We start from the raw sequence: 26,574 nt of genomic DNA on the forward strand, positions 1-26,574 counted from the left end.
CCCTGCCTGTTGCAGCACAGCATCTCATTTTTTCTTCTACTCCTGAAGACAGCCTCTGACAAATGTCAGCTCTTCAAGCATCACTACATGAAGTAGTCCAAGGGCATGATGCTGGCTTCTGGATTCCTTTTTCTGCCCCCTCCTCCAGCTTTTTCATTACATAAAGCTGACAACCGCAGATTTGTCCTCTGTTGATATACAGCCAATTAAAGAAAGGAGTTATGGTCCATCCCAGCTTGTTTCACTTTGCTGGTTTTTTTCTCTGCCAACCCAAATTTCAGCTACAGTAATATGATACCACTTGGCAGAAGTTAAGAGAATCTTTGGCACATTGGAAAGAGGCTTAATGTAAAGTCTACTTTTTTTCTTTTTTCTTTTTTTTTTTTTTTTTTTTGAGCTTTTTGAAAGTCCAGCAGTTCAGCACAACTTTGACAGTAACTGCAGGACTCCTCACAAATGTTCCAGATGCAACTGTGAGCAAAAGGATTACCAATACATTCCGTGAAGTGAATTATCTTAACATCTCTCATCTCTCTCTAAAAAGCACTGAAGAACAATATGCATCCAACAGAACAATTTTCTGCAAACAGAAAGAAGAGCTTCCTCTCAGCTGACAAGAGAAAAAACAATGGTTATAGATCTACTGTGGGATTTTTATGCATATTCCCTGTGGTGGCTTTGTTGGCTATTGTGGGAGACACAACTGGAGCCGCAGCTCAGAAAAGTCAGGTAAGGGAAGGATCTAATTCTTAGATGCTTAGAAAGGGAGAGGGGTTAACAAATGTGTGTGTGCGTATGCTTTTTAGAAAACTAGTGAACCTGTGGAGGAATCTAAACAGTTTGAAAATAACCGTTAAGGTAAAAAAATCTATTTATGTCTTATCTGAGTCCTTTTTGGCAAAAGATCCTAAAAGGAAATGAAGTGTCTAAGTAGAACCAGGTCATTAGAGATGAGTTGGTAGCTTGCAGACAACTAAATGGTGAAGGTACAAAAGCTTTAGACTGTTTTGCTTCAGAGTGTTGGCTGTCCTCCTGAGTAACTCTGCTTTCCTAGACTAGTATGATGTGGCATGCAAATATTCTGGTTTCCTTAGCAGCTGAGCTTCCCTACGAACTCCAAAGACAGGGTTCTTGGTGCAAGATCCAAAGCGAGAGTTAATGCTGGACCTACAGAAACTGTAGCTGATGTTAGATCAATTTCAAGGTCCATCCATCAGCAAGACAGGCTGGTGCAGACTAGTATTCATGGCAAACCTACAGCAAGGCTCTGGGACTCCCAGAAGCTGATCTTAATTTTACTGCTATGTTAAACTGTAAAAAATAGTCTTCTCTAAATCCTTGCATTCTCTCCTGTTTTTTGTTTTTAAAATGATTCCTGGCAATAGCATCCATAGTCTGCATCATGTGCTCAGGGCTCTTATTAAATTGGTTCTAAGTCAAAGAATTACGTTACTGTTCAGTTTATGAGAGATGAACTTCATGACTAGGGGAGAGAAAAAGGGAGAGAAAAAAGAGCTACAATCATTACAACTCAGTGAAGTAAATTAATGAAGGCCAAACAGATAGGCACACTGACTGCACAGGGTGAATATTGTAAACAAGGAGGGATGATAACAGATATCTGCCTTTATGCTACTTTGTATATGTTGGTCTCTATTGCAATAGTTAGAGTTGAAACAAATGTCCTCCTAATACATCCCAAGCTTTGTGAGCATGCAAGACCTACAGCCAAATAGGCTTCCTCCTGGGAGTGGCTGACCTCTTCCCCAGTTCTTAAATATTCTCGCAGTCTTGGCTATTGTGTCTTTAGCAATTGGACAGATGATTCTTTAATCCAAATTATACTGCATGTTTTTATCTAGATAATTCTGATTTCAGTCAGAACCTTAAATCTGAATATAGCATGTATGTGGTGCACAACTGTTCTTCAGTTCATTTTGTAGCATGTTCTTAATTAAAAGCATCCCGGTGCACCAGTTGTAGGCATAACAAAGTCTGCAGAATAATGGAGACTAAGCAGGATGTTTGAGCAAGACAGCTCAGTCCCCTGACCTAGTGACTGCATCAGACACAGGCTTCAGTGATTTCTGTTGGGCCTGAGTCACCCTTACTTTATTTTATATTTTGAGGATAAGCTCACCGGGGACACTTACTTTTCACCTTTGCTCATTCAGCACCTGTGACATTAGGGTTTTAAGCTCAATGGTAATAAAAAAAAGACAATTGTTTTTCTCTGTAGGGACTACAGGAGTTTTCCTTGTAGAGGGAGAAGTCATCAGGTTCTTTTTATTTACCTAATTTTCCTTTCCTGACACCCAAGAGACTTTTAGAAGAGCTGCAGATGACCCAGAGACTTTTAACGTCTTAGTTCTGACAAGGTGGGGCACAGCAGATAAATGAGTGCTTCCAAAGAACCACGTTGGGTGCCAAGCTTTTATCTCCATTATTCAGGACTAAAATGCTTTTGTAGTTTTGAGTCAGGCCTGTCACAGAATTTGATGCCTTTTACTGTATGACTACTTTAAGTGCACTCCAGGGTTTCCAGGGCTCCAATTTACTTTGAAGGCATTTCAGATCCATAATCCAACTTTATAAAGAGCACTCGGAACAAAGAGATGCCCGTTTGACTCATGTGTCCAGTATTTCATTTTTTTCTGTGGTGAGATTGAAGCACAATAGCAAAGTGAAAAGGAAATGAGAACTTTCCAGGAAGAGCTGCAGCACTCACTGTGGCCAGAAGCCTGTTGAAGCCTCATTTTCTGCTCCATCTGTGCTGCACTCCAAGAGGAGAGAGGAGTGACTGCACTGCTCTATTCTGGAATTATATGGCAGTTCAAGGGAGGCTACAGCACAGATCCTCTGTGATCCAGCACTGCAGAGTGCCGCTCCCTTCCTTTCCTTGCATGTCTGATCTAAGTAATGCTGAAAGAACTCTGTGCAGTTACCCCCTCTTTTCTTCCCTCTTGATTTTGTTCACTACCCTCAGAGCAGGCATGCTTTGCAAAGTACTGACTAGCTGATGTCTCTTGGACACCCATAAGGGAGCACTAGTTGTACTACTCAGCCTTCAAATGCCCCATACCTGGTAGATTTTTATTTTGTTATTACTTCTTTTGTAGTGTTCAATCCTGCAGTGTCTCCCATCTCTTTTAAACTCCTGTCTTTGTCTTTTAAGGAAGATGCTACACCACCTGGTCTTTATGGTGTGAGTGCCTCTGCTTTGCACAGTCCAACTTTCCCACCTTGGCCTCCAGCACGAAGAAAACGATACACAGTCACACCAGGGCACTTGAAATGGGACCACTTCAACCTGACATACAAGTATGGACATGCCTTAGCCTAAAAGCTGTTTCTGTCTAAGCTACTTTGGGGTCTGAGGTTTATCTGCTATGGATGTGGGTATGAGCCATGTGGGGATATTGCTCATCTGGTCTTCAGTGAGTGGCTAGCTGAAACTCTAAATGGACTCTAGGATGTTTTTCTACAAATGCTACACCTATCACCTCACCTGTGGATCATGTGCAGTGGCCTCACTGCATTAGAAGCTAGCAGCACATGACACTATGCAAATTGTCTGAATGCTGAGACTACTGATAGCAAAACTCTGGTTGCTCAGGGATAGATTTAGGCTGCACACAGACAGGCTTCCCAGAGCTAGGGACTTCCCTCAGAGAACAGCAAAGTGAATACCAGCTCTGCAATGCTGGTATTTTAAAAAGAGGTCCATATGAACCTAAATCATCATTAAGGGAAATTGCTGTTGAAAGGTTCCATGATTTCAGGGTTACAGAACTGTTAATGATGAATACTTTTAGGAATGTTTTTGTTGCTTTAAGGAAAAGATGCCAACTCTCAGATTACTAACAAACAGTGAAAAGCCCCTGGCAATTCTATGATGAGTGAATCTGGATGAGACTCACTAGGATGAGTTAACCCTAACATTTTCTTTCTGCTATCCAGAATACTGATTTTCAACTAGCTATATCACACCCCCACTCCCCCCTCTACACACACACAAAAAAGCAGCATTTCTGCAGTACTATACAGTAACAGACCAGTTAGATTTTGACAGATAGAGCTACATAAATGTACAATGCTAGTACTACTTTCTACAAGCAGGGCCAAATTTGATGCAGTCCTATAGATTTTCACATCAAACTGTTTCTCATTGCTGTCAGGCTCCACTATTACAGCTGTCATAAGGCAGTGTCAAATCCTGTTGGTGCTTAGCCTTACAGCAGCACTCCTTCTGATGTTAATAATGCTGATCAGCCCCTGAAACTCTCCAGTGCAATAGGCTACAGTGGCAGCATGCTGGAAAGAGGCTTCATTGTGAAACTATTTAAATGCGGATTGTTGAATGTTTTTCAGGAAAGCTAGGGTGAGACCAGATAGAACAAGGCACAGGGACTCCCCCTGGAACCAGCTTCATTAGATGAGCACTGCCAGATGGAATCAGACTATCCTGGTAAACCCCAAGCTGGCAGGAGTCTGGTAAATCTCAGAATGTTAGGAGCCCTGGAGTCTGCCTGCAGCCCTCTGGCTGAGGGCACCACATGCTTTGGGGGGGAACAGAGCAGCCAAATCAATGTTTGTTCAATATGTTATGTGATAACAAAGGGTTTTTTTTTTTTAATATGAACCCATAACTCCAGTCTCTTTTGGCTTGAAAGTACAACAAACCCCAAACTGACCTCTCAAAGGAGCAGCAACCACTAACTGCTAAACAGCAGTGGCTTGAATGGCATGTCATATTGCGATTTCTGAGAAGAGTATACCTCTGGCAGCAGGAATGTGTTGCAGCTTCTGCTCTGCATTGCGGTGAGAATAGCATTATGGAGCTGTGAGACTCTTTCTCGCACTCCAACTCTGGGAAGCTGACCCAGACTGTGACTGAAATGGATGGGAAAGTTTTCTTACACCAACAAACAAGAAAGGAAGATATTTAGAGCTATGTTTGCAGTGGCTTAGCCTGAGGCAATGGAGGATGAGGGATGGATATAAGATGGGGATGGGTGGGCTGGGGGGGGGGATGGACAGCAGCAGTTGCTTCTGTCTGAGAGCTCTGTTCTAATCCCTTTCTCTTCCACAGAAGCAGGAGGGGGAGAGTATCTCAAGAGCACTAATTGCAATCTAATGCTGCCTGCCCCCCATCTGGTCCTGCAGTTGCCTCTATTCTCTAGGTAGCAGTTCTACAGTCAGTCACACAAATGTCTTATTGTAACTGTCACCTGCCTCATATGTGCACTGTGTTGTGGTTGTTACCTTGTCCACTGGGTGATGCTTCAATACTGGTCAGTAAATCTATGCTTCCTGGTAGGCCAGGGGTTAGTTTTTCCTGTAAGCCCAGACAAAGAATCAGTGGGTGGCATGAACCTGCCTCCTGCACACCAAGTAGAGAACATACATACCTCCTTTTACACTCATTCCAAACACGCTAAGCTTCATAATAGTCTTAACTGTTCAGGTTTCTATTCATTAACAACCTGGCCTGATACGAAATCTTCTGCGATTTCTTCTGTGATTCTGCACTCTCTTTAGGATGTGCTGGGATGAAGGGAGAACGTAAATAGCACAGTTCTTTTGGTTTTTTCTGTCTCTGAAAAAGAAAAAAAGAAAAGAAGGAAAGAAAAATGAAGGTTCTAGGATCTCTCTGTGTATCTCCATGGTACAAACAGTGGTTCAGCCATCCTACAGCAGAGCTTTTCTTATAGTGCAGCTGTATCTGGGCCTGTGGCCTAATAAAAATCTTACTCTCGCTCCCAAGTAAGTGATAAGACTTTTTTTAATCATTTGTTTTACTACCAAACTTTTGCTACCCTTCAGAGCCCTCTTCCAAAAGCTCTGCCTGAGAGTATTATAAGTAAGTCAGTGTTTTTGCACACTAAATTACATTACATATATTGCATGTATGCTGAGTGATGTGAATAGGAATTACCTAGTCTGCTGCTGGAGGAAAAAAAAATGCTGTACAAAAGATGGGTGAGAACTTAGGAGAAAAGTGTTTTTTTTTCCCCAAGAAACCTTGTCTGAAATTACATGTTTGCGGAAGGAGAAAAGCTGAAGTCCAGAACATGGGATGTAAAGAATATCAGTAATATCAGTCCTTGTGGAGATTTTTAGTAAATATTCCTCTTTATCCAATCCAAGCTATGTTTGTTTGGACCCTATTACAGTGAAAGGAAAGACTATTTGCTGCAGTCTTGACAGCCTTTAGCTAATGCTTGGGATGGGAACAGTATCTTCCTAAAGTTGTTCTGTGTCCCTACAGAATCCTATCCTTCCCAAGAAACCTCATAAATGCCAGTGACACACGCAAGGGATTGGCAGCTGCATTCCGAATGTGGAGTGAAGTTTCACCATTCAGCTTCAGAGAAGTGCCACGCCACACAGCTAGCGATTTGAAAATAGGTAAGAGCACACGAGATGCTGCACTTACTTACAGAATGCTGTTCTGTATGCCAGCTCCACAACAGCCTTAGAGTTTTGGTATATGAACGAGGAGTTCAGAGGCAGGAGATATTTTTCCTTTGCTGTGCAGATTCAGCAGGGGCAGACAGCATCTGGTCATCATTTGCCTTTAGTCAGGTACAGAAACTACTTATAGTTTCTCTAAGGTTAATAGCAGGAGTAATACTGTCTCTGAATAGTGCATTTGCAAAACTTTTAAGATATTTGTGAATTAATCCTCAAAAACCTGCCACAGGATTATACCCATTCCATAGATGGGGAAACTAAATATTCAAACGTGAAGTGACTTGCCCAAGGTTATACAGAGCCAGAGAAACAGCAGGTGATAAGATTCCAACTTATTTATGGCTTTAGTCTCCCTTCTGCTGATCCTGTTGAAACACCACTTTTTCTCTCTTCTCCCCTTCCTTCTGCCCCCATACCACTATGCAGGCCTAGAAAAACATTAGTGCTGATGTGTTATCTGTTCAGTCTCAACCCCAGATGTAAATTCTTAGTGATTTATGGCCTGTGAGAAATAATTACTTCCTGTACAGCTTGCAGTAATGCAGTAATATTGAGACATCCAACAGAAGATTTTTCCATTGTTTCGCAACATGTGCTTCATGCTACTCTTGCATGATGCCACTTAGAAGCACGTGATATGCCTTCCCAGGGCCCTGTCTCACTGCCACGTACGAACTCCAAGTGGCCTCATTCCACTGGGCAGAGGGTGCCCTTCGTTGCTATCTGACTTAGTACAAGGATGGCAAGCATCTACGTCTCTAAGGATGTCTGTTTATCTACATTTAAAATGTTAGTAAATAACACATCTTAGGGTTATAGTCTCACTGCCTTTTTTTTTTTTTTTTTTTTTTTTTTTTTTTTAAGTTTGCATGTGATGTTGCAAAAAGCGCTCAGCATTCCTTTCTGACAAGTATGTATTATCATTTGTGTCCACTGGAGACAGCTCCAAAGCCAGTCACCACAGGGCTGAGTCAAGTTTGCATCACCTAGTCCTCATTTGTGACAACTGCTTTGCATTTATTTTTCCTTTCGTATCTCTTTAGAGTGGAAACCACATGGGACACCACAAAGAGAGATTTATTAGTAAACCACAAGTTTACAGATGTCTGTGTTCTTGATGGGCTTATTTTGCCAGGTACACTAAATTTGCTTCTTTTTTCCACAGGTTTCTACTCTATCAATCACACAGACTGTCTAGAATCGCTCATTCACCACTGCTTTGATGGAACAACAGGCGAACTTGCCCATGCCTTCTTTCCACCCAATGGAGAAATACATTTCGATGACCATGAATATTGGATATTGGGGAATACTCGGTTCAGCTGGAAAAAAGGTAACGCATGTTTCAGGGAACACATAATGCCTGTAGGATTTAGATTTTTTTTGTCCTTTTCCTGGTTTACCTAGTATTGCAAAGAGACAACAGAAACAGCTGTAATGTTGCTGCAGTTTCAGGATTTTGCTGGTCTTGCTATGATGTAACTGAATTGCTATCAGGAACTCTGTGTGGTGGTGAAACTCTGTGCAGTTTCAGCTGTTTCTGAATAATTCAGTGGCTAGCAGCCACGTCCTCGATAATTAGATCTGGCTTTGGCCCAAGCAGCTGTATCTCTGGGAGGGGCCGTGTTATGTTACTCTGCCTTGCTGGCATGGCTGTTTACATTTTAGTTTTCCTGGATCGGTAGTCCATTTCAGGTTCGTGGGTACCTAAAAATGGCTATGTTGCTTATGGCTTAGGGATTGTTTTTTGTTGGTGGTGTTTTTTTTAAGCAGTGTCAAAACTAACCTTAAATTAAAAGCAGATGGTCCTTGACTAAACAGCAAATTAAAAAAAAAAAAAAAAAAAGTCATATAATATTAATTGGGCAAGTTATCCTACTTTTTACCAAATGGAGAGGTGGAAAGATTCAGAATGGCCTCAAAGGACCTCCCCCATCCCTCTTGCTTCCTAAAGCACAGCAACAAATAACAACATGGTAGTGTGGCAGTGGTAATGAAAACCAGACAGCTGTAGTTCATCATGCATCATGGTAACAAACTTATGCCAGTAAACCACAGCATTATCAGGGAGCAATATATTTCCTTAGCCTGTGTTCTTTTGTAGGCAGCTGCTGAAACAAGCATGAGCATTTGCAAAAGTTGATTCTTAAGTGAGGTTATACTAAGACTGTGACAAAAATCAGAGACCTGACTGCCAGTTCGGCCCCTGCCTCTCTCTCACGGTGCTTTAACTCCACTCTTTTACCTGGAGATAATTATGCAGTGATTTGCATATTATTCAGCTACCTTTCTGAACTAGCAGTAGCACTTCTGACTTCAGAAGGCCATTGTGAGGCTGTGAATATTAATCATCACTACTTAATTGAGCACTTAATTTGACTTCTTAATTGACCACTTCTCTTCCCAAAGGCATAAAGAAGGATGGGTACAAAGTAAACTGCAATTAATTATTGTTCTTCCAAATCACATCAGTGCGATTTAGGAAAAAAAAAAAAAAAAAAAACTTTGAGAAGAGCCAAAAAACAAACATCTACCTACTAGAGATATACTGATAAATTAAGCTCTTGTACAAGCTACCCCTTCACATGCTTTCCTTTTATAAGCAGTTGAGTTTGATACAGGAATTATGAGCGCTTTGCATAGCCTGTGATCACGCAAAGTATCTAGGTAGGTGTCACTAATAGCACTTCTGAGTCAGCCTTCCATTAAAATCCATCTCTGCTGTAAGCAGGCTTCAAGATGTTGCTGAGAACCTTCAGTTAAATCCTATAGGCCATGGGGAATGCATAGGTTAACTGGACAATCTCTCAGAGCAGAATATTCCAGCTAGCAATCTCATTCTCAAACACACATTCTTAGTTACAGGCCAGGGCTGTGGGGAAAAAGGTAGGAGAAAATTGCCAGTACATAAGTATTATGCAGTGCACTTGCCCTCATTTCAAACACTGCTGTTTCAAAGCAGTGTTCCTGCAGTCTAGCAGAGTTGCTGTGTGCACTGCTGGCTGAAATTAAAAGCATGAGTAAATAACTAGCTTGTCTGTGCACCTAAGCAGCTACAGAGGAGATGAAACTGTGTCAAACTTTGGTAAGACTGTATTTCTTTAGTGCTAAAATACTTCCTTTGTTTATTCACCAGGGTTGGCCAATGTACTTCCTCATCATGCAGTGTCAGCTGTTCTTCCATTTTTCTTCCAGGTGTTTGGCTTACAGATTTGGTACATGTAGCAGCTCATGAAATAGGACATGCCTTAGGACTTATGCACTCCCTGAACCCCAATGCCCTCATGCACATCAATGCCACTTTGACGGGGAAAAAGACCATCTCTCAAGATGAAGTCTGGGGAATTCATAGACTTTATGGTAAGGAAGGCAGAGAACTGGGTTGTTCTCTGTATAAAGAACATTTGACTAAAGTGTTAGGCAGATCTTTATGAGTTCTCATGCTGTTAGTTCCCCAACTTGTGACAGGACTAAGCTGTAAACTCATAAGTAACAAGGAGGAATTTTACTCCTTTTAATGCAAAGCGAGGATAAAAGTGGGTGTGGCAGACAGTCTGCTTCCAGCACTACTAGCTTCAAATGAGATGCACAGGAGGCCAGTGTAAAACAGTAAGATACCATACACTAATGGTGTATAGATTTCATACTCCTACCTTACCGGATCCACTAAAATCTGAAGTTCTCAGACTGCTCGAAGCAGCTACAGCAGAGGCACAAGCAATGTATATGTTCTCATATGCCTACCTCATTATGCCCCAGCCCAGCAACCACCTCTGTGTGTGGATTCCTTGGGCCTCATTTTTGTACAATGGCTCTTCCAAGAATAAAAAGCTTATTTTAGATAAGGAGGGCCCCCAACTTGTTTGTATTTATCTGCTAAATTCAGATGTATATAGGGAAGAAATGGGCTCACATAGAGAGGAAGAGAGAGAGCAAACAGCTGTAAATCACTCTCTGGCTGGACTAGGATGTGTTAACACAAGACAAAGCGCTCCACAGACCAAACAGGGTGTGGTAAGAACCTCTTAAGCTCAGAAACAATTGCCTGCCACTACTGAAGCAAAAATCCTCTTGTAGGATTTAGAAGAGGCAGCTTTGTTCCATCACTGACGCAACTCCATGAAAGAACCTGAATATCTAGCGCACGCTTCATATAAAACTGGCACCCTGCTCTATTTATTCTACACCTGTTCCAACTCTGCCATTTACACTGAAAAATCTGATGTGGGCAAGACATCAATTCATTTCTCTGAGGGAACAGTCTACCCAAATCCTCCCAATATATTGTCTCCTTCTGTTTCAGGATGTAAAGACAGGTTATTTACGTGCCCATTATGGGCACGAAAAGGTTTCTGTGAGAAACGCAGGAAGTTGATGAAAAAGCACTGTCCATCCACCTGTGACTTCTGCTATGGTATTATTCTACTTTTATTCTGGAATTTTGGTGGGATTTGCTCAGAGGGAGAAGGTAATGTTAAGCAGTATTTGCTGTAGGAGTAGACAGGATTTTAATTCTGCACAGAGATCAGAAGATGTAAGAAAGAAAAAGACTAGCCCCACCCAGCTCTGATGAGAAGCACAGCATACATCCGAGACAAGATTGAGCCTCAGAAGTAAGACTCAGCTTTTATGTACAAATATTTGTGGACTAGGACATTAAACCGCCCCATTCTTCTCTAGTTTAACTAAACTAGTGTTGGTAAGTTTCTGAAAAAAAAAAAAACAGCTGCTCCTTGTGCTTCAGACCACTTCCCCTTTGGACTGAACTGAGGAAGTAAGATGCTGAACTGTTAAATTTGGAGATAAGAGGTGCAGTACAGTACCTGATGCAGTGATGGGACAGGTCAAACAATGAAATCTCAGGCACAGCTGGACTTAAGCTGCTGGAGAAAAGGAAAAAAGGAAAACACGTTAATCATCTCATCTAGTCCCTCATTCCTATGAATCCCAGTAAGGGGCTAATACAGGATCAAGGTCAAGTTACTGCAGATGCGGAATTAAGCTTCCCATAAATACCTACTGACCTTAAGAAGATGCACCACTTAAGTAGTGTCTCCTGTCAGTACAGAGGTATTTTTTTAGTCCAGACTGATGTTAAAGGACAGTTAGATAGTTACAAACATCTATATTCTCTGGGATTGTTCATATACTGAACTTCCTCTCCAAACAGATGAAACCAGGGCAAGTTGCTTTTTATCCATCCTTGAGTTTATGTGACACAAGAGTAAGCTTTGCATATAAAGAATGTCAAATGTTCAGCCAGAATTGCTGAGCGAAACACAATTTTTAATTAACCCCTTTTACATTCCTGGGGTGATAATGCAGTTCTGTGACAGCATTTTGGGATGACTAAGGCTTGACAATGAAATATGCTAACTTTTGCCGTTTCATTCTCTCAACTCTGGTGGACAGAATTCCCATTTCCAGCAATCCCCTCTACTTTGCCCCCACCAAGGACAAAAACCAAGACTGTTTCTGAAGGCAGGAACGTCACCTTCCGCTGCGGACAGAAGATCATTCATAAAAAAGGCAAAGTTTAGTAAGTTCTCTGTCTTTTATTTCAATCCTTTAGGACACTTTTAGCAGCTTACATACCAAAAAGGAGAAAGAATAAGGAAGCATGACAAAACAAAGTGTACATAAGAATGTAGTTTACCTTCTGGAGCATGTAACTCCTTTATTTGGCAGAGGGGTGAGGAAGAGCTTGCTAGCTGTGACATACGGGATAGAAGAAAGTAGAGTGCAAATACTGTTTATAACATTGCAAAGCATTTAGTCTGAAAGCAGAGCTATCAGAAATGAGTAAGCTGAACTGAAAAGGGTAAAATCCGGTTCACACATACTGCATAAGGTAATTCTTACTGTTTGGTCAAATTCCCCGGCCTATATTCTACAAAAGACTGCAGTCTTGAATTTATTTAAATATAATTAATAATTTGTTAGCTCTTATTAACTTATGGGCATGTAATTTCTGGATTTGTCCAAAGCTGATAGATGTAAGTAAGCGCCCAAGTCCATGGGTCAGTTTGGCCGGAGGACCCAAAATCCCATCAACTTTCAGTAAGATTCAAGCTCCTACTGTTAAATTTAAGAGTTTAACAAAATAAGCTAAGGTTTTCTGTACATTTTAAGTAGACAGTGGTGGTTATAACAGGGCACTATGCACTCTATGCTGCAGTAGACTTGGCTCAAACAAAACTTACCAGCAGAGAAGGACCACTAACATATATTGCTTTATACTGGATGTTTCATAGTTTAATTTCTGTTATTTTTCTTACGACAGCTGGTATAAAGATAAGGAGCTTCTGGAATACTCATATCCAGGTTACTTATCCTTAAACGATGATCACCTGAGCATCATTGCAAATGCAATTAATGAAGGAACTTACACTTGTATAGTAAAGAAAAAAGAAAGAATCTTGACCACTTATTCCTGGAGGATCAGACTGAGGCACTAATAAGGGCCCTGGAATGAGAACTTCAATTACTGCTAGTTCTGTTTCAAATTCAAATTTTTTCTTTAGCATTTTATATTTAATCTGCAGCAGTACAATCAAACTTTTAAATCAGCTGCTTCCATAGCTTGGGCAAGAGAGACTGGGACTTTATTTTTGGAAAAACTTTTCCAAGTTACTTTTAACGGGTAAGAATTTATCAAGCATGTCCCGTATAGAAAGATAATTAAAAAATAATAATAAAAAATTCAAGGGTCAGATTTTGCAGTTAAATGACCCAAGTCACTGCAGACTGCTGAAAAACAAGAACAAAACCCCTCACCAGATAAATGGATCAACAGATTGATGGCTCAACTATGTTGCAATGGAATCAGAGGCATTATGGAAGAAAAAAAACAACCAGTAAGTAAGAAAAACACTCAGTAAGTGTTCTGCTGTCTTGGTTTTTTCTTTTTTTCTTTTTTTTTTTTTTTTTAAGATTCTGGTGAGAATCATTAAAAGGGCTTTCAGAAAAATACATATAACTTTTTCTTTTACTTGACGGAAGGAGGATATAGGACCACAGTAAGCCTTTTCTAATTACTCCTTCTAATTACTCCACTCTAATTACTGAATTCCACATTTCAACATGTAGTTACCTAAGTAGCCACAGAACATCTTTCCTTCCCCTGCTTTCCTGTCATACGCATTTATTACTTGGGTCAGCACATTATACTATTTACCTTCATCTGCGGTTCCTCATAACTTGTCCTTCTAAGTGTCTGATCAGTAAGCCTCTGGACTCCTGTAGAGATAAGTTCACTTCTATCACTATCCATCCCCCCACACCCTGAGATGAGCTAAATATGCCACATCAGACAAGAAAATGGCAATAGTATTAGTGGGCAAAACCAAGTGCACTTAAATGTGTGCATCAGTGGCACACTCATTTGCATAGTCAGCATCCCCTGACAGTTACTACATTTAATGAAAAATACTCAAAAGAAAGGTAGAACAATTTATCCTTAAGTGCTTTTCAGTCTGCATAATGCCACTTGAAGGTAATGGAACTAAGCTACTTTAGCACTAGTTGAACATCTGCCTCAGAAACAAGCCTAGATAAGCCTTAGTATGTCATTGCAGAACCTGTAAACTCATTTGGACAGTGATAGATGCATCCCTGCCTTTAGGCTACGTCTTTCTTTGACTCAAGAGATAGAAAGGGTATCATCAGTGCAAGTGGAGGCTTTGGCCCAGATTATTTTGGCCCAGATTTGTTCAGTCCAGTTTCTAAACGACTCAAGAACTGATTTTTCCACTGCCTCTCTTGGCCATACCATAATCAAACAGATCTTGTTGTTAAGACATCTTTCCCCAACGTTAAAGCAGCCTAAATTACCCTTTGCTCTGTTTCATCCCTTTTTAGTCGTCCTCGTAACCTTGGGCAAACAAACACCAGCAAAACTACCAACTATCTCACAACGCTGTAAGCGACAGCAGTCTAGGAAGGCCTGTGTTACAGCAGAAAGGCTCTATCAGTAAAACTGTAAAAAAAGCTCACTTTGATTATAATTTGATTTTACAAAAATAAAACCTGAAATAAATCAACAGCAAAATAGTATCTGAACTGCAAAAATCCTGTGATGCCACTATACTCTCATGCAGTAGAATTTCCACTTTGGTCTAAATGCTATACCTCTGCAATTCTTCCACACTGCTGAAATCTGTTTTTTAAATAGGCACAATTTCAAACTAATTAAATACTGCAGTTCTGTTCCTAGTGAAACTGACTTTAACTTATTTTCTCCCCTCACTTGCCCTCTTATAACTTGCATATGATTAAAAAAACCCACCTCCCTTATCAGTGTCAGAAGTCCAGGGTTAAGTTAACCCACCTTGGAAAAATGTCTTCCAATTGTATATGAAAGGCTTGCTTAAAAAAAGTTAAATACCAATAGTAACCGCTTATCATTTAGGTATTTTTATCCCCTTTCATTTCTCACATATTTATTTAGTATGAATAAATAATCTTAGGCTTCACCTTTACCATCACATGTAGGCAGGAGTACAGGGCAGTAAAAAATTTAAAAATGCATCTTTTGTAGGGACAATTACAATCAGGATCATAAACCGCAAGCACTCTGTGCAAAAATAGACATTTGAGCCAAAATAAAAGTTGAGATGTGGCAACTGAAAAATGCTGCTCTACTGAGGAAGAGCCGATATTCCCTTCTATGAAGAAAATTGGAGTTACACATACCTCTTAGAGCCACATCACATTCCCACGATAATCCAGCAGTAGGGTTTGTTGCTTTTGCTTTTTTAAAACCAAAACCATCCAACTTCGATGCCAGATAAATAATTCTTTCTTTTTGTCAGTGAATCAGACCTTCCATGAGTGATGCCCCCAATGGCTGCAACAATGCCAAGGAAGTTAGGAAGGAAGTAACGTCACAGAGTGCAAGATGCACAACAGAGCTTGAAACACAAAATGTACAGTCACATGTTTGATCCTTTACAGTTTACCACAGGCCATGGCAAAATGGTTCTTCCGTGCTGCAGTCTGTGGGCTGTAGCAGAAACTGCTTTTCCATAGGTTATTGATCTCTGCATATAATTACCATGAAGGAATCTCACAGAGTATCATGCATAGTTCAGTAACAGACCAGTAATACAATTGTTTCTCCTCCAGTATCAGGAAATGAGGCCTAAAGAGAAAATAGCTCTGTCTTCCTTCACAGAAATATCCTTTCTCAAAATCTACAATTTTAGTGTATCTAAATTCCAGTTCCAAGGCCCTTATGTCCAGTAAAAAACTCTTAAAGTGCACTGAAGTCAATGGAATATTTATCATTTAAGGTATGCCTTTCACTGGACTGGTCTGACTACATGAATACCTGTCTGACTACATGCAACATTTTTCTGTATTTTCCAAATCTTCCTGTCCCCGGAAAAGAATGATGGCATTATCATATGACAGCAAAAGACTGTGACATTACAACATGATTCCTTTGTGAGAACGAATCTGAATATGGCATTATATTCTATAGTCAGTACAACTAATAGAATTAGTTAATGGAAAAATGAGATATCTAAAAGAACTGCTACAGGAAATACAGTTTCCATCTCCATAATAAATCTTTTTTGATTTATAAAACAATATATTAGTTCTTTTGCACCAGCACCATTGTAAATACACGTATGTGACAACTCAGTGAAGTGATCAGCCCACTAGTGCACTCAAAAAGGTTGTCAGTGACTATCAAACACAGCCTAGCCTCTGCAAGACACAGAACAGGAGAGAAACCTCAGAAGTGTCACGACTTCTTGCCCAAACAACCACCTTTGGCCATATGAAACTTACAAAAAAAAGTTGTGCCTGGGCTGACAATATGCTATAATAGTTTAAGCAGCAGATACGGAAACAGAGAAAAAAAATCTCTCAGAAGTTTCCACTCTAGAAGACTTAATGCCACCAACCTCCAAGCTTTCTGCATGTGAAGAAATGAAATCCTTCACACTGTTAAACAATTAAAAATGTATTTTAATTCTACAAATTTACAAGCAAAAATACCCCTAAAAACAACAAAAAAAAAAAAAAAAAAAAAAATGTTCCAGGACTGTACTTCAAGTTTTCCTTTGTCAAATTTTGTAATGATCCTTGGCTTTTCAGGTTATTTCCAGTCCTCTAAATGGAATGCAGCAGTTAATTAGTTACACTCCGTACCCAGCAAGAGCCTTTGAATCTGTGATGACATCTTTTTCTGTAAAAAGCATCTAGTCCCTGATGTGAAGAACAGAACCGGGGGCACTCAAAAATCCACTCACATGAATGTTTTTGGGGGGAGGGGGAGGGTTGGTTGTTTGTTTCTTCATGGTGAGTTTAAAACTTGAGGCTGAAACCAGGTCCTGCAGCAGATGCTCCCTGATTTGTGGTGGTCAGATGAAAGCCTGTGCCTTTCAGATCATCACCACCCTGTGAAAACCAAACGCAAGTCAATTACCAGAAAGTGTCCGTGCACACGTATTCTCTTCTCCAACACAAAAACTAAAGCCAAAAAAATCAAAGTATCCTTAGAAGAGAAACAGATGTTTGATTTCATGGCATCATAGCTAACTTTGATGCAGCGTTAGTCATGTTATTTAAACATTGCTTTTCCGTTGTCTTCTCTAACGGATCTCAAAATCTGTTCTTAATTTGTATACCTACTTTTGACCAACAATGTTAATGATGAAAAAAAGTTGTGAACACACTCTGTAAATTGATGTATTCAGCATCTAATGAAACACACACTGTTTATTTTCCATTTCACCTTCTGTATCCTCAAAAATCAAAGCTATACAAACTTTTAGGCTACTTCATCTGTAAGCTGGGCACTGTATTGTGTTATCTCATCTATGCTGAGTCATAGAATTGGTAATGAGAAGCTGATATAATTAAGGTACCTGAGACTGTAACACGCCATACTTAGAAGGGCATCTTTTCCAGTCAGTTTTTTTTCAAACTGGGAATACATATGGAAAGAATGCCAGTCTTGCCTTTTACAGATTTTTCTCCAATATTGGAAAAAGCAGAAAGTTTCCATCCACAAGGCATATGCAACTTGCCAGACTCAAGATTTTTTTTTATTTCAAAAAAGAGAGGAAAAAAACAAAATGCAGCTTTGAAAGCTTAGCTGAAGTGTAAAACAATATGCACGTTCAAAACAAAAGTTGTTCTAAGACAGTGTATCACTCCTCTCTCAGATTACGTATCGCAGTGATGATTCTGTGAAAACAACAGTAGCTGCATCAGCCATTTGAGAAAAAACAGAGCAAATGTTGGACTTTTGTAGTTTCTTCTTTGCGCAAGTAGGGGTGAGTCTAACAATTCTAAGCCCCACAAGACTAACAGAATCCAATCCATAGCAACTTTTCCAAAAGCAGAACCTGAATATGGATAAGGACAGCAGAAAAGTCTATATCCAACTTTCTCTAGCCACTGTACTTACCAGCTGACTGTATCCAAGGCCTCCCTCAGGTGGGCGGGGGCTAGTGCCACGTTTCACTCTTTGTTGTTCACTTTTTGCTGGCCACGTGGGAAACATGGAGGGGTCAATAGGAAGGGGAGTCTCTCGGAAATACTCATGCTTCAAACCATCTTCAGCAGTGATTCTTCTGGCTGGATAGTATGTCAAAAACCTGAGAAGAATTCAGGATAGCAATGAAGTAGAGAAGAGAGACACACAGGCAGAAAGAAAAAGCCTTAGCCTACAAGTATAAATTCTTCAGAAATACAATTTAAAACTCTTTGATTTTAGTAAAGAATTTTATAATGAGTACTGCTGGGGACAAATAAGCTATCTAACATAACTACCTAATTTTAAAAGCAGGCTTCCTATATGAAACCATAATTAATGGAACTGCAGCATGAATATCAAAAGTAGCTTTCACAGAGACCTGTTCTTTCGAGTTTAAATCATTAGACAACTTGGTGCCTACAGTTAGTCAGATATAGCTTGAAAGAGAGCTAAGATGATTCAATCAAACACTTTTACAATACTGCTTTGTTCTTTTAGGGGAAGCGTGTATAGATACATCACATATAACACTAACATAATGTAATTTGACTATGCAGCTTGTGGTTGTCCACTTTAAAACTTTCATAATACAGAAACATGGTTTAGTATACCATCCATCCTCTTTAACGGTATATGGTCCTGATTATGTAAATACTTATAACAAAAATTTGAACATGTAATTAGTTCCACTGACTTCAGTGCACTAACTCATGTGCTTCAGCAGGTTCAAGATCCACAAACATACAGTGTGTTATCATTCTAATCCAAAATAAGGACATAATGCTATCAGTGAAACAATTAAGAAGTAGATGACATTTATCTGATACCCACTGTTATTAAAACAAGCCGCGCTTGGACCTTCTGGAAGGCTATCTAACTTTCAAGAAATTATTCATGACTCATTCAAAAAGCGGAGCATCAGTTTGTTTTAAGTTACATTGAATGGGTCAACAGATACATCTTAAAATTTTGTAGTTAAGAATAAAGACAAGTTCTCAATAGGATTTGGAACTCGGGCCAAACTTTTCCACTAGTTCACGTGCTGCTCTTTTTCCTTTTTTAATTCAGTCATACATAATTTCATTGTTTAACAAGATCCATCAGCAGACTGCACGATGGCTGACTCATGTCAGTAAATATGACATGAGCGATCTAAAATTACTACTGAAACAGTACTGTATTCTTCTAGGATATCAGTGCGCAGAAATAATTTGGACTCAAGGTAACAGCGTTACCTTGGTGTTAAAGACCACGGTACGCTGAATAAAGGTGTTCGGAGAATGATGAGCGGCACTGCAAGGGAACGTCACAGACAAATCTGAAATCCATCAGCATGTTTTGTTTAGTCACTGAAATACCATGCTTCAGGCATTCTCCACAGCTACCATCGCATGTGAACACATTTTCCCAGGGATCCCCTGGCAGATAGTACTCACTTGTTCATCAGATCAAACCCCTGATCAGAGAGGAGTGCTCCAAACCTCTTGCGTAGATTGTTATAGGGATACTCTGTGAATGTCATCTTCTTTACAGCTGGCAGCTCATTGTAACCAGGCCAGATTTTTTCACTTGGAGTACCCAGGTCCTATAAATTAAAATACCTTGACTGTAGCTTTCCTGCTTATTCATTATATGGGAGTTGACAAGTATCCAGACAAAACAGACAAAATACAAACTATCATCTTAATCCAACGTATCTACTGTAAACAAGAATCAAAATATTAAGCCCTTTGTTAAGGCTGAATCTCTGTGAAAGAGGCTTTTATTATTATTTTTTCTTACTACCCTCATGCACCTGCCTCAAAAAACAATCGGTTAAAATCCAAAGATGTTAAAAATGTTACCTTAAAAACTTCCTTAATCTGGTCAACTTCTGACTTCCCTGGAAACAATGGTTTCTGAGTTAACAGCTCTCCAAATATACACCCTACTGACCACATGTCTATTGCTGTTGAATATTCCTGAAAAGAGGAAATATATTATACATTATAAAATTAGTAAGATGCTTTCATTGAGTAGCTTTAAGAGTCTGCCACCCTGAAAAGAACACATACTGTCACTTCAATACCTAAGGCACAACTGTCAACTATATTTAGAAGTCAAAGTTACTGCAACTTATAAAATGAGTAGTATCATATGCACAAACATTTCAGGATATAGCATGAAACTCACCACAGTGTGCCCTTTCTTCTTCACCCATGAACAGAACATCACAACTAGCATTTCACAGTTAAACTCTGAACCCTGATTTTGCTGCCACAACAACCTCAGGCTGGGCACAATACCTTACCTCCATGGTACAGCTCTTCTCTTAAACACAATCATTTCACCTGTCATAAGAACATATTTCATTCTTCCTCTTTTAACAGAATATTAAGGCCCTTAGTATAGGGCTTCTTTGATTTTCACACTCATTTTTTTGGTGATCATGCAGTACTTTTTTTTCGGTGTGACTGTTGTCACAGAACCCTACTGATTTCATCCAGATTTCAGTCATGAAACAGGTAATCAGCAGAGAACATTACCAAAATATGTCCAGTGCCTTGTTCTGCTCTTGGGCATCACAAATTTTAGAGTAAGGTGAACAAAATCCAGCTGCGCAAGGTGACAGCGAAAGTTTCCACCAACCCATGACTGGCCAATAGTTTTATCACATCAGCATTCTAAAGGAGAACACTTCCATCCATCACCCGCCTACCTTCTGTCTCTGGAACAATGAACCTTTACAGCTTTTTTATTAGGAATAATAAAATTGAAATTCCAGATTTTTCCATCTCTAAATTTAATAAGGAGGCAAGCATACTTGTACTTTGTTCATAAATTATATAATAAAGTTAGTGTGAAAGTCATTCCTGTAGCTCCCACAGGAGCAAGCAGAAACATACCTTGGCACCAAGCAACAACTCTGGAGCCCTGTACCAAGGCGTCACAACTACAGGTGTGTAAGGCTTCAGTGGAGATCCATATTCTCGGGCTAGTCCAAAATCCCCAATCTGAATGAAAATTAGTTATCAGCAATATTTCTAATATTGACCATACCATTTACTAACAGTGCCAGTGTGTATTGGCCGTATCGGCTACTGCATAGCCTCCAGCCTTCAAAAATAGCCACAGAGAATAAACTGTCTTTCAGAGACCTTCCTTGTTTCCTTTCACCCAAGAGGGAGAGATCATTTTATTCTCAAGCCAAGCTGGAGTTCTTGTTACTGATCACCTTGACAGATTTTCTCCGTGCGCTAGAAGGCTTATATGGCAGGAGAAAGAAACAAAAAAGACGACGTTGACTTCAACTTTGCAAGTTGAAAGAAGGCTTCCTAAGTGCTGTAATAATGACAGTATACAGCTGGTGTCTAAAATTTAGAACCAAAGAACTGAAATGATATAACCTGATCCTATTCACATTGTTCCCCTAGATTTTCGTAAGATAGTGAAAGGCTGTGGTTTTTTCTTTCTTTGTGTTTTTTTAAGGTATGCAACTTTTTTAAAGACTCCTTCTTCATAAAGAGAATGTCCAGCTCCACCAACAACTGTACACTTCAGCACTACTACAGTGATTTATATTATTTATTTACTTAGCCTTACGATCTCTTGAGCGACTCTACTTTAAATATTAAGGGACCGAGACAGAAAGAGGTAAAAGACACCATCACAGATTCAATACGCCGTATCACCAGGAAGAAAACATTGATCATAGTTGTAGTCATGCTATAAACAATTCGGTCTTCACCAGACCATGCTTATTATTTAGTCACGACGTAGCATAAATCTTGCAGTTGTGGCAAGGCAGCCTCTTTATCTAAAAGTAAAGTCTTACTAATTTGCTATGGCATGTTTCACATGACATATCCCATACCTCTCAAAGACTAAAGCAAAACATTCTATCCAATTCTTGATATACCTAATAATGCAATGTAATACTGCAATATAAGCTTTTTAAGGAGTATGGTATATTTCACTTAATCCTTACTAATCCTTACTTTTAAAATGCCTGAATGACTAAGCAACAGGTTGGAAGTTTTCAAGTCTCGGTGAAGTATCCAGTTGTCGTGAAGATGCTTGACTCCTCGCAACAGCTGAATCATCAAGGTTTTCACTTCACCTAAAGCGATAAAAATAAGCCAAATATATTTATAAGGAGGAATCTCCCTTTTTTGGTTTAGGCAGGAAAGGCAGGAAAGAAAGGCTCATCAATTTAACAGCATAGCATAGACTACCACAAAAAATGTGTTGCAGAATGAGAGTGGTTAGACCTACATGGCTGCCAACAAAGCAGCATGAATTTGGATTGCTGGAATTAGCTAAGTAATATGCTAGGAAATTAATGTCTCTCAGCAACATGAGAAGTGGCCAAAAATGGAACATAGCCTCTTCCAGTCTAGCACAAGGGAAACGCCTCACATCTGATGCCTAATTTCATTCTGAACATACAAACTGGATTCATCAGTCAAACATCACTATGAGTAACAGCACTGGCAACCTACTATCCTTTTTAAACCTTTATCAGCAAAATTAGGTTTGACAGAGGACAAAGCAATGAAGACACCATTCCAAAGAACACTCAAAGGAAATTCCAAGGCATCATACAAGCTAGTTCTCTGATGTCAGTACAGCCCAAAGACGCTTAGGTCTTTGCAGGTCAGTTTTCCAGCTTGAGAATTATAGGAGACTGTAGCAAATAGTACCTGGTAAAAACGGTTGCTTCATTGTTTCCATTAGACTCTTGAGATCATGTTCTACATAGTTCATTACGATATAGATTTTATCCATATTACTACCCACAACAATTTCCTAAAACGCAAAAAACAAATGATCAAGGTAAGCACATATTGTTTAAAAAGCATCTAAAAATGAATTTTAGAAATATACTGGATAACTGGTACCTGCCATTGGTAAAATTCATAGAAAACTTAAGACTAGATGCTCAAGACAACAGTTCACTTCTGTGAAAGATCAGCTTTTGAAGAGACAAGCACTAGCAGTTTAGTTTTACAGGTAGCACACAACTGCTCATAGAAACAAGCTCTGTTAGGAATGCTAACATTTTTGTAAGGTATTTTAAAATCCAAGAGACATTTCAAGGAAAAAAAAAAAAAAAAGAACTTTTTACATAAAAAGGTGGTGGCCTTACTCTGACAGTGACAATATTTGGATGTTGTGCTTTCAGAATAGTATTTATTTCTCTAAGAGAAGTAATGGGAAAGCCTTCCTTTTCCTTTTCCATTTTTAATCGCTTTAGAGCCACAATTTCATCTGCAAAGAAAACAGAATTATTAACTGACTTCACATAGCTCATAAAACATACGTGAAGAGGTCTCCTCAATGTTTTGTCACTATTTAAATGGGAGCCATTACTCAGACATTATATCTAACCAAGAGATAGAGTTAATCTGACATTATCAAAATAAAAGAAAAAAGAATAAAATTCAAAAAAGCAATTCCAAATTGAGAGAAAAAATGCCTATTATGGATTTTTGTGTATTCTAACATAACTCACCTGGAAAGAGACTAAATAAAACACGTATTCAACTCTGAAGTCCTCGCCATACTTTGGAAGATCAGATGTCAGACAGAAATGCTTCAAATGCAATTTATCTCCATTTAAAATATTACTAATGTGAAATATTTAACTACAAATGCTTTTGAATAATACTGTGGAGAATAATGGCTACACCAGTCAGAGTCAGGTTACACCAGTCTCAGAGAAGGCCTCGTGACAAACAAGGAAAAGAAAAAGTAGCCCATGGACACTGTCCAATAAGCAAGTGAACTCAAGAGAAACCAGCAGGTCAGATGTATACTTCCAGTCCTCAAAAAAGACAAAATGGTGGCACTATGCTGAAATAAATGGAGAAACCAAGATATCCAGAGTTTAAACTTGTCACTAAAATCACAGCCAGTCGATGGGAAACTGAAAATAACTATAACTCATGTCTAGACCGGAACATACGTCCTCTCAAAAGCTCTCTTCACCATCTGTCAACTCTTTAAAATTGCATGTATTTAATTTATACTACTACAATTCTCCCTGAAAATGGCCAGCTTGCAGGAGAGTAACACTAATGACTTTAACACTACAGGGAAATCAGTATCAGAGGCAAAAGGTCAGTACCTTGCCATACATCATAGTTTTCCAGGAAAAAATAATGCTGTAGTGGTATCACAATTTTTGTTAAAACCTCAAACTAAGTATTTCTTTCAGTTAGATAAACAAGCAAGCAGATTTTTTAAAGCACAGATCCACCTGGATCCACATGAAGTGTTTTTGAAGAGGCAGCTTTAAAAAAAAAGTGAAATTTCTTTATGCAACAAAATACTGTGCTGTACACTCAGAGCACACAAAACATTGCTTTTACGAATCCCCTATTCAATAGCTGTACTTACAGTGCCACCTAGTGGCCCGCTTACATCAAATCAACAGATGAATCAACTATCTAGCGAATCACAAGCAATAAACAGTTGCCTACTGAGCCAAAAATTAAAATCATATTAATAGTTCTACACAGCTCTGGTCAATACAGAGAATACTTCTGAACTTAACTGGCTCCAAGTGAAACCTTATGTCAAAACACACATCCATTAAAAGGGATAGCTTACTCACGGAAAAAAAAGAAAGAAAAAGGTTTCGACAGATTTCATTCATCAGTGCAAGATACAGAACCATAATTTGCTTACAACTGCAGCTCTAAATTTATATAAAAGACACAAGTAGAAATTGGCCAAATGAAAAATTCATTTATTACAACATATCTCTTTCTTAAGGCAGAAGATTGATATAAGATAGCGTATCAGTTTTGTGCTTAAAATGCAATCTGAGCGCCAAGAAATTCAAGCTGTATTTATCACTCTCCTCTAGACTTCCTGTTGTACTCCTTGTACAATTATCATGAAGTTAATTCAGCTGAATTCACAGAGCTCAAAAGGTGGTCCTGAAACAGAACAGTCTACAAAAATGCCAAACACCCTAGATTCAACTTGCATACAGTACTTGAGCTTACAGCTGAACATAACTGCTGCAAACTCGCTCAATATAGCAAAATAACTACCAGCTCCCTCTACAGTTCAAAACTTCTTCATGATTCAAAGTCCACCTCTAACTAGCCAGTTCCTAACTAGCCATCTTCAGTGAAAACTTTACACTTGGACATGATATTCAGCTTCAGAATCCTTGTGGCTCAAAATCTTTTTTACAGTAATAAATAGAATGTACACCAGCTCCTACTGCACAAGCACTTTTCTAAAAAAAAAAAAAAAAAAAAAAAAAAAAAAAAAAAAAAAAAACTTTTCCTCATCTTGTTCCCATCCTATAAACTTAAATTGGGCTGCAATGCAGTATTGTTTTTACATTCATAAAGCACTGACCAGCTCAGTACGATAGAGGGCTGATTCCACAGTTTAGAGAATAGGCAAATAAGTACATTTTCCAACTCACAGACCCCAAAATTCATGCTGACCCTCACAAATGACAACAGCTTTCAAGCTAATGTGGATCTTGACTGAAATGTTTCTTACATTAGATGACATTTAGATCACAATGCTTAATTAGTACCACAAAACATTAACTGGAGATCACTTATACTAACCAGTCTTTTTGTCTTTTGCTCTGTAGACCACACCATATGTTCCCTCTTCAATCCTGTTCAAACACTGAAATTCCTCGACACTACGACATCCCTGGAAAAAAAACACACACAGACTGACAACATTTACTCTTCAGATGTCTGTAGAAGGGTTTTGCCTGTTTATTTTAAGAGGATGTAAGATGAGCTTCAGCAACTTCCTAGGAATAGCTAGAATTTATCAAGAAAATTCTACATATTTCTATGACGAATGAAAAAGGTATCTTTGGAATTTATTTTTACTTGCATGTCTAAAGAATTCCTGGACAGAGTCTGTCTTTCAGTATAACTAAGTTACTTCATTAATTCCTCACTCATTTACTTCTGCAGAAAATGAAATGAAATTTTGGTCACAGTGGCAAAGAATGTCAACTCAGCAGCTTAAGACTGATGCCTTTCATATAGTTCAAAAAGAACATGCAAAAAGAATAATCACCTCCCACCCAATTTCTGTTTCTAGCAAGTGAACTCTTCTCTCATCAGTATCTATTTTTACACAGCAATACCAAAATAACACAATATCAAACGTATTACATTCTTATCTACATCTAAAAGAGTCATCTTTTTTTCACTCCATGTATGTTTTGTTCACTTGCAAGAAGAAGTTAGCAGTATTTCACACACAATTGTGTACGTGTGATGTGGACTCAGTGAGGGATAGTCTACCCACAAATTCTCTTATGCCGAAGAGCTATCACAAATGCGTTTTTATCACGTTAACAAAGCAGCTAGGGAAATATTCATCCGCCTTCTTAATCATCCTCTAAATGATCCTCTACCTGAAGTGCAGGAAGATATTTAGGAAGTTCCTGTTTCAGTTCAATGGGGGAGGAAGCTGGTGAGTCAGGAATATAGTCTCCTTCTGTCATTGCATTGGAATGAGGGCTGCCCTCCCCAACTTCCTCCTCTTCTCCTTCACTTCCTGCTGAATCTCGGTCAAACCTTGACTCTGTAACTTTAAAAGTCAGAATCAGTCATGGAAAGAGG

General features: G+C 39.1%; 2 protein-coding genes across 15 annotated transcripts in view; one reads left to right on the forward strand and one right to left on the reverse strand.

The window, feature by feature from the left end:
* Positions 1-16,511, forward strand: MMP23B (matrix metallopeptidase 23B). 4 transcript variants are annotated; one of them, XR_009960569.1, is made up of 9 exons: positions 1-729; positions 3,176-3,321; positions 6,272-6,411; positions 7,643-7,810; positions 9,673-9,837; positions 10,781-10,891; positions 11,890-12,016; positions 12,761-13,334; positions 14,338-16,511. XR_009960569.1 is itself a non-coding variant. In XM_062593490.1 (8 exons), exons 1-8 carry the CDS (start codon positions 559-561, stop codon positions 12,933-12,935), a joined length of 1,203 nt encoding a protein of 400 aa, XP_062449474.1. In that variant the 5' UTR covers positions 1-558; the 3' UTR covers positions 12,936-16,511. The 4 variants fall into 4 exon arrangements, 3 of the variants coding, with proteins under 3 accessions (XP_062449474.1, XP_062449477.1, XP_062449475.1); XM_062593490.1 differs by having other exon boundaries at positions 12,761-16,511; XM_062593491.1 differs by having other exon boundaries at positions 564-729; positions 3,180-3,321; positions 12,761-16,511.
* Positions 12,013-26,574, reverse strand: part of LOC134150019 (cyclin-dependent kinase 11B-like) — a 22,642-nt gene continuing 8,080 nt past the window's right edge. For 6 of the 11 annotated variants that reach the window (XM_062593479.1, XM_062593478.1, XM_062593484.1 and 3 more), the window contains 10 exons: positions 26,367-26,542; positions 25,552-25,642; positions 23,100-23,221; positions 22,654-22,759; positions 21,949-22,070; positions 20,857-20,964; positions 19,816-19,932; positions 19,408-19,556; positions 17,903-18,092; positions 12,013-16,887 (listed from right to left, as the gene is read on the reverse strand). In XM_062593479.1, coding sequence (XP_062449463.1) covers positions 16,795-16,887; positions 17,903-18,092; positions 19,408-19,556; positions 19,816-19,932; positions 20,857-20,964; positions 21,949-22,070; positions 22,654-22,759; positions 23,100-23,221; positions 25,552-25,642; positions 26,367-26,542 — 1,274 coding nt within the window. In that variant the 3' untranslated portion in view covers positions 12,013-16,794. The remainder of the gene's footprint in view (positions 16,888-17,902; positions 18,093-19,407; positions 19,557-19,815; positions 19,933-20,856; positions 20,965-21,948; positions 22,071-22,653; positions 22,760-23,099; positions 23,222-25,551; positions 25,643-26,366; positions 26,543-26,574) is intronic. The other 5 variants (XM_062593483.1, XM_062593481.1, XM_062593486.1 and 2 more) reach the window with 2 other exon arrangements.

Source organism: Rhea pennata, chromosome 22, assembly GCF_028389875.1.
Source record: "Rhea pennata isolate bPtePen1 chromosome 22, bPtePen1.pri, whole genome shotgun sequence".
Lineage (NCBI taxonomy): Eukaryota > Metazoa > Chordata > Aves > Rheiformes > Rheidae > Rhea > Rhea pennata.